Consider the following 9,259-nt stretch of genomic DNA (forward strand, 5'->3'; position numbering starts at 1 on the left):
CTCAACAACACAATATCTAATAATATAAAAGGAGATTATTTACATCACTATATGCCTATATCGTGAATAAACTACAATAGTAACATAGTTGTATGAAAACCATATATAGATAGATAGATAGATAGATAGATAGATAGATAGATAGATAGATAGATAGATAGATAGATAGATAGATAGATAGATAGATAGATAGATAGATAGATAGATAGATAATGTGGACCCTCCCGACTGTATGTACAGTGATCACTCGCTATAAATATAATTTCTCAAAAGACATGCAGATTTCTTTTCCACGACCACAGAACTATATAAAGTCATTATTTATTTCTCTAGTTACATATTAAGATATCATTGTATTTACATATATTGTTCATATATTTACTTATTTTATGTAATTCTGCTATATAATTTTGAGGTTCTAAGCTTGATTTTTGCATTGAACTTTTTGAACTTTCCGATTTTATTTCTCATATTAATGAAGATTTTAGAAGAGATGTCTTCTTTTGTGTACTGCTATATATTCAGTAACTATATGTCAATATTAACTCATAGTTTCTGTGGAGTGTAAACAGCATTGTCTCAGTCACATCATGCAGAACGAGAAAGGTAAATATAATCCAGTACAAATGAACGATATACACATATACAACTGGTGAAGGGTTGTCCGCTTGTCCTTTGTGTCTCTTGTTTGGGATAGATGATAGATAGATAGATAGATAGATAGATAGATAGATAGATAGATAGATAGATAGATAGATAGATAGATAGATAGATAGATAGATAGATAGATAGATAGATAGATAGATAGATAGATAGATAGATAGATAGATAGATAGATAGATAGATAGATAGATAGATAGTAAAACATTAAATAAAAAAAATATTTAAAATTGCTATCAATAAACCCTAGTAATAGATGCATAGATGCGCTGATTCCATTCTATCCGGGTTGTCTAACTATTGACTACAAACACTGATCATTTCCATACGTTTCTCTATCTGGCCTTTTTGGTCATTTCTGGTTCAAAACATATTTCCATTTAATACAATGGGATGAGTAGACTTCAGTTTCCCCTCTGGCTAGTGTGAGCGCACCCTAGTTGCTTTGACAGGTATGTTGTCAAAACAAGATGAAGAATACGGATCATATGGGATGCTGTATTTTGAAAAACGTAAGCTTCAAATTTTGTATCAGTTTTATGTATGGCTGTACGAGGGGGCGGAGGGTTAGATAGATAGATAGATAGATAGATAGATAGATAGATAGATAGATAGATAGATAGATAGATAGATAGATAGATAGATAGATAGATAGATAGATAGATAGATAGATAGATAGATAGATGATAGATAGATGATAGATAGATAGATAGATAGATAGATAGATAGATAGATAGATAGATAGATAGATAGATAGATAGATAGATAGATAGATAGATAGATAGATAGATAGATAGATAGATAGATAATGTGTGTGTGTGTGTGTGTGTGTGTGTGTGTGTGTGTGTGTGTGTGTGTGTGTGTGTGTGTGTGTGTGTGTGTGTGTGTGCGTGTGTGTTCATACCACACTTGTGCCTTACGAAGATAACACCCAAAAATTTTGAATGTAGCTGGAAACCGAAACCTTGAACTCTCCTCAGTAGTAAAATAGAATGAATGTCAAAGTTGATGCCTTTACAAGCAGAGTGTCCCTGACTTGAGCAGATTAAACATTAATCCAGACCAGTATGCAGCAGGGGAGCGTTATTTAAACATATAGTATGTGATAACAGAGAGCATGTATTGTTCTAAACACCATATATTGTTATATGATGCATGCACATTTCAGCAAGTTTCATGACAGGAAATAGTGGCTATAGGAACAGATCATTGGAAAGAAGGCATTATCACCATATTAAAGTCACAATCTGCTAATGACACAATCAGTTCAATACCATTATCTGTGAAGACATCTAGTGGAATGTTTTGGCAACTGCACTAGAACCCACCTAATGCAACAGAACATAGATAAGGGCAGTGCTTACCTTTTTGAGAAGAAGAGGCAGCTGCTGTATATTCTAGTGTGACTATATCATCCCATGCATTAGGTGCGATTGACTGAACCCAGCCTGAATTATAATAATATCACACAGGCCCACTAAATACCCTTTCCACCTTTAAAAAAAAAAAAAAGTCTCTTGTTGGCAGAGAAGTGGATACAACAGAGGAAATGCACAGAGACATTGACTCACAGCCACGGCAGTTATGAGATAGTTGTTTCAGCCTTATGATCTTATTTGGGTCGATTGTGAATTAATCATATGTAGGCCTCACACATGTATATTATGTACGTAAGGAGAACCTGTACACACTGTACACATCGCCTTCTCTGTCTGAGCAATTCAGACACATGGATCTGTTTAAGTACTAGGGACGCAAATACTGAAGACTTGTTCTCTCGCTTCCGATGTACAGGATACTCTCATCTACTCCTGATTTATAATAATAGGATTCTCCTGGGCGAATTAGCATAAATGCAATGATCTACTGCTCTAGCCAGAGGGTTTCACTATACTATATAGTATATATACTCTAAACTATACACAAGGTAACAATAAAACACACACACACACCCCTTATATATGTGTATATCATAGTCCCGTCATTAAACGTGCTATATTTTGGTATTCTGATTCCTCCACCAATTAAGATAACTTGTACTTTATTATTATCTTTGTAACTTTTTTACTAACCTGTAATGATTGTGTCAAAACAAGGAACTTGAAACAAGTAGAAGTGATGGTTAACTGGTCCTACTTGTCTAATTATCAGTTATATTACTAAGTAATTCAATTAATAGATCACTTATTGAATTAATGAATTAATGAATAAATTAATATGAACCATAATTACAATAATAATATGAACAATGCGGCAAAACACCCATTATTTTATAAAATGAAAGACTATTAATTACTAATACTCTAGAGGTTTCTGAGACATATACCCATCTATGATCACAAAGTAGACAATTATACAATCTGGTTATAGTTTGACATGTTACTTCTACTAGAGAAATTGACGCAATGAATATTACCGTTTTTTACCTATTTATTCCAGTTATATATATTATTATATATTATTTAATAATTTGATATTAAAATGATGATTTGATCATTTGTTGAGTGTGATTTGTTGAGTATTTATTTATTTATTTTCTTCGCTGAATTTAGGATTAGGTTTCGTGCGAAGCTTTCCAAATCATGTGACATTGACCTCATAAGATACCATGTTTAGAACCAAGTGCTGAAGCATCAAAATCCTATCTGGTGTTCTGCAGCAGTGAGATAACCCTTGCTAAAAATAAGATTGTGTGCCACTTCTTTCTAATGGTAACTATTATGGACAGGAGATGTGGGCTGCAGCATTTTAGACCAGGCAGCTGGAGCCCTTTAACGCAGAGCAATGGTTGGTCCCTGACATTTTAAAAGCACTGCTCTGTCTTGGTTACCTTAAATCCCATTAGAAGGCTGAATGCCTTATACAGCTATGTAATATTGAAGGAATTGCTTGAATGCAAGGATGAAGGTAAAAGCATCAGATGTATTTAACCCAGTCCTTTCTCCGCTTCACAACCTGTTCTCACTTTAGGTGTATAAAGTGCACTGTTGTATTAAGTAGACATCATGATGGTTATCACGGCAATGGCCAATGCTTGATAACAGGAGAAAATGTGTGTGTGCACATATATGTGTGTGTAGTCATTTAATGTCACCTACCAGATCATCACATTCACTTATGGATAGTATTACTATACAATGGCAATGTGTTAATGGGAATTCACTTAATAAACTCTAGTGGGACAAAATTTTGTAATAACTACTCAACCATAGCACATTCTTCCAGTCTTGAGCCCCCCCAGCCCTTTGTTTCCAAAAGTTATCCAGCCATCCTGGTCAAAAACACTAACGTCTCAGGCCAGACAAAGCAAAGGGTCCCAAATTGCAGAGCTGGAGAAAAGCCTTTGAAGAAAACCACTTCCTTACACCAGGGGTAAGACAAAACATGGCTGTTAAACTTGAACTTCAGAGGAATGAGTGAGTGTACTGTGCAGTATGAAGAAAGAAAGAAAGAAAGAAAGAAAGAAAGAAAGAAAGAAAGAAAGAAAGAAAGAAAGAAAGAAAGAAAGAAAGAAAGAAAGAAAGAAAGAAAGAACATGGGCAGATGATAGATATGAGAGATAGATAGATAGATAGATAGATAGATAGATAGATAGATAGATAGATAGATAGATAGATAGATAGATAGATAGATAGATAGATAGATAGATAGATAGATAGATAGATAGATAGATAGATAGATAGATAGATAGATAGATAGATAGATAGATAAACTGATGTTAATTTATTTTTATATTATTGTATTATTACTAGGCATTAGGTGATGCAATACATATACATATATTATTACCTATGTATAATTACAATATTCTATTATCTATAGATATATAACTATATTAACTTTCCTTAGGATCTACTGTCTATGATAACATAATAGCATGTGTAATAAAGATCATGATTTTTCAGCACAGTAATATATTTATTTCTAGTAAAATGTATATTAAAGTTTTACCTTTTGTGTCTCCTGTACAGATGCCGGACTGGTACCAGTACAGCTCCAGGCACAGCAGCCAGTGTTTTGCAGGCTGTCTACAAGGAAAGACACATATTAGTGGGAATCTCTGGTCTGGGGCAACGGGGAAGTGTCACACTGTTTAATTACCTCGTGTTTAGACACCATTTGTACAAAGCAAAGAGATTTTTTTCCCCTCCTTCATTAATTATATTCTTTACCTTACCGAATACCTTGCAGCACAATAATATGGAGAGCTTTATTTACACAAGGATATCATAAATGTCCCTGTATAACATGCTATGACCTAGAGATGCATTTTGATTAATGAGCCCGCCAAGGGCATACGATTTGCTATAGCTGCCTCCTTCATATTAAAAATGTTGGATCAAATACAAATCTGGGACAATAAAATAAACAGGATGATTGGAAATAATCTCATTCACATGTTGTCATTTTGTGAAAGGATTGCATTGAAGAATTGTACTAAATGCATTTATATATCTATACCAAATAGTTGGCAAACAATATTATTACATGCAAATATACGCCTTTTGATGACAGTTATTATTAATCCATCTGGCTATTGATATTTCAACCATACACACACACACACACACACATATATATATATATATATATATATATATATATATATATATATATATATATATATATCCTTATTAACTACTTACCTGCATATATATCCTGCGTGTGTGCGCGCGTGTGTGTGTGTGTGTGTGTGTGTGTGTGTGTGTGTGTGTGAAATATTGCTTGTTTTTGTCTAGAAACATAGATAGATTTACAGAGCTGATTAAATTACTTATTATTATTATTATTATCATTATTGTCATCATTATTACTAATAATTGGCAGTATTAGGTATAATGTCAACTAGAAGTGAGTCATGCTTTTAGTGGAATGATGTCTTCTATCTTGAAATAATTGAAAATATTACCATTTCTCATAGACATGTGCAAACAAATGGAAATATGTTAATCATATATTTGCGGGCTAAAAGTTTACCAGCAATTCATTACATAACTCCCTCTCTAATTGCTTTCCATGGAAGAAATTATCTTATTAAATATGGTAAATATTATCCGGATAGGGTTTATCTCTTTATGTCAGTCAGTTATATTTTCTATAAATTGGGATTATTATTTTCTAATGAAATAATGAACTGTGCATCAGTGGCATAGCATTCCCTGCCTATGCTCTTTACTCTACTCTATATTATTGCAATGTACACGTACACACACATGTATATATATATATATATATATATATATATATATATATATATATACATATATGTAAAATATAAAAAATATGTACATATCAATTACATATATTATTGCCTGCATTTGATGTACAATTTGATGTAGTAGGGATGACGTGTGAACATACTTTGCTACATTGTTACATAGTAGAATGTTCTGAGAATGGACGCACAATGTTCATGACATATAGTAGCTTTTAGTACATGACAATGGTGCACATGGTTTCTCCTAATAGTAAGAAACTCCAGAGCTTAATTGGAAGTGCACATTTTGGCTAGACAAGCACTTTCAACTTGACCTTGGCCTGTATCACTGCTTTGCACTCATGCACAGTTGCCCTTTTCTGAGTGCTGTCTGTGTATACTAAAGTGTCTAGTATAGTATCTCAATCCTCAGAGAGACCCTCAGTCTATCCCAACTGCAACCTTTTCAATCATGTCCCATCGTCACATCATTGAGTACAGTCAACCGACCGGGCATTGGACTGAATTCTATTTTCATGGAAAATATGTAATGGTAACAAGGAGCCGGATCGTGTAGTAATTATAGAATATCATCCCATCTAGCTGGCTTATTCTATGCAAATATTTGAAACGAAATAATAATTTAGTGCGGTAGATATATACACTTATATAAGGTGTGTGTGCGTGTGTGCGTGTGTGCGTGTGTGCGTGTGTGCGTGTGTGCGTGTGTGTGTGTCAGTCAAAGCGTTATTTGTATTTATCCAGCATAAATACCTCAATCTTTCTCTTAATTATTTCATTTTTTTTAGTCTTGGGTTTATTTAATCTCCCCCTCCTCATACATACATACATACATACATACATACATACATACATACATACATACATACATACATACATACATACATATTGTCATTTAGATACATCTTTACTTTTCAACCTTCCTATATATTATGGTTCTGTTTTTTTTTCCAAGCTGTGCTTTTTCCCCTGTAACCGCATATACAGAAGACATTGGATTGAACAATTGGATATGCTATTATTATTACATTCACATAACTGTAATAAAAGGATGAGAGCAGATGAATGATGCAATAACAACACTTTGTAATCATAGGGGTCCCTCTCTGTATGTAGAACTATCAGTTGTAAAGGCAGTAGAGTAGATCATTTTATGACAATGAATGATATTAGAAGAAATGAGGGGAATAGTCTGATGATACAATGAGTGCTGACTTGAAGGAAGAAGAAGAAGAAGAAGAAGAAGAAGAAGAAGAAGAAGAAGAAGAAGAAGAAGAAGAAGAAGAAGAAGAAGAAGAAGAAGAGGAAGAAGAAGAGGAGGAAGAAGAAGACGAAGAAGAAGAAGAAGAAGAAGAAGAAGAAGAAGAAGAAGAAGAAGAAGAAGAAGAAGAAGAAGAAAGGAGGAAAAAAAGTAAATTATCTGCCTTGTGCAGCTCAGCTCTAGGGTCTGGCATCTGCTTTGCATATCACGTGACGCGCCTGGGCCAATGAGCACTCGAGCTGAACCAGGCTGAGGCTACACTCACAGAGCTGCAATGTGTTCTGCTCAGTCTTTGGGGCTTTTAATGAGGAGCTGCCCGGGCTATGACAGCCTCCGTGCTGCTCCATCCCCGCTGGCCCGAGCCGCTCATGTTCCTCTACGACAACGGCTTGGATGACATTAATAAGAACATGGAAGGATTCGCAGGCAGCAACTTCGCAGCGAACCAGTGCAGGAACCTAATGGGGCACCCGGCTGCAGCATCTCTGGCCCCCAGCGGTGCCTACTCCTCCAGTGAGGTGCCAGTGTCGGGCATCGCGGAGCCTGGCAAGCAGTGCAGCCCCTGTTCTGCGGTGCAGAGCTCCTCTAGTGCCAGTCTACCCTATGGTTACTTTGGGAGCAGCTATTACCCATGTAGAATGAGCCATCACAGCACCATCAAGTCCTGCTCGCAACCCTCCTCCTTTGCAGACAAGTATATGGAGACATCAGTCTCTGCTGGCGAAGACTTTACTTCTAGGGCCAAGGAGTTTGCTTTTTACCAGGGATATGCCACAGCTCCTTACCAGCCAGTGCCAGGCTATCTGGATATGCCTGTAGTGTCCACCATTGGGGCACCGGGGGAGCCAAGGCATGAGCCATTACTGTCAATGGATAGCTACCAACCCTGGGCTATTACTAATGGCTGGAATGGGCAGGTTTACTGTGCCAAGGATCAAAGCCAGCCAACCCACCTATGGAAATCCACTTTACCGGGTAATACACCTGCAACCATACTAAATAACTGTAATCTCTGCGCCAGAAATGTCTCCTGTTATTTACAGCCAATACTAATTTAGAGACAAATCTAAAACTATCTATCTTTCTTTCTATCTATCTATCTATCTATCTATCTATCTATCTATCTATCTATCTATCTATCTATCTATCTATCCATCTATCTATCTATCCATCTATCTATCTGTCAGTCTTTTATCCACCAAAGATTTAGAAACACACACATATATGTATATATATAAATATATATACATACTGAAATACGTGTGTGTGCTTATCTATGTATCTGTGAATATCTTTCTATGTTTGATACCCAGATAAGTTGGACAAATACACACACACACACACACACATATATATACATATACATATATATATATATATATATATATATATATATATATATATATATACAGATATATGTATATATATATATATATAAATAGAAATGATATTTATACATATATATATATATATATATATATATATATATATATATATATATATATATATATGTATATATATATATATATATACATATATATATATATATATATACACATACAGAATTAATAATTATATATAACAACTGATCTGTATTATAAAATTTCCCTTGTCCACTGCATGATGTCATTTTAATTTGATTGCAGTGGTTTACACATTTTAATACAGCATTAATTATTTATTACTTGATATATATTGTTTATGCGGAACATTTCATTCCGCCACTTTGCGGAACAGGAATATTTGTTTTGTTCCATGATATATACATATCTTTGTATATTTTTATATTTATGTGACTACCACCGCCACATTAATGGCTGGTTGATGTCAGGGTGTTGTGTTTAATATCTCAGTGACCTGTACTTTCCCTTTCAGACGTGGTTTCCCATCCTTCAGATGCCAATTCGTACAGACGAGGCAGGAAGAAGCGAGTCCCTTACACTAAAGTGCAACTCAAGGAACTAGAAAGGGAATATGCGACAAATAAATTCATCACTAAGGACAAAAGGCGCAGGATATCAGCAACCACCAACCTGTCAGAGAGGCAGGTTACTATCTGGTTCCAGAACAGGAGAGTCAAAGAAAAAAAAGTCATCAATAAACTGAAGACCACTAGCTAA

General features: G+C 34.9%; 1 protein-coding gene across 1 annotated transcript; it reads left to right on the top strand.

The window, feature by feature from the left end:
* The first annotated feature begins 7,462 nt into the window (after positions 1-7,462).
* On the top strand, positions 7,463-9,259 carry HOXA13 (homeobox A13). Its single transcript, XM_075828632.1, has 2 exons — positions 7,463-8,114; positions 9,015-9,259. Exons 1-2 carry the CDS (start codon positions 7,463-7,465, stop codon positions 9,257-9,259), a joined length of 897 nt encoding a protein of 298 aa, XP_075684747.1.

The sequence above is a fragment of the Rhinoderma darwinii genome, chromosome 5 (genome assembly GCF_050947455.1).
Source record: "Rhinoderma darwinii isolate aRhiDar2 chromosome 5, aRhiDar2.hap1, whole genome shotgun sequence".
Classification (NCBI taxonomy): Eukaryota; Metazoa; Chordata; class Amphibia; order Anura; family Rhinodermatidae; genus Rhinoderma; species Rhinoderma darwinii.

What these genes read in the sequence shown, in the direction of transcription:
- HOXA13 (XM_075828632.1), top strand. Translation starts at nt 7,463, where the DNA reads ATGACAGCCTCCGTGCTGCTCCATCCCCGCTGGCCCGAGCCGCTCATG. An exon ending in ATGGAAATCCACTTTACCGG is followed by an intron (nt 8,115 to 9,014) that starts GTAATACACCTG and finishes TTTCCCTTTCAG; the next exon opens with ACGTGGTTTCCCATCCTTCA.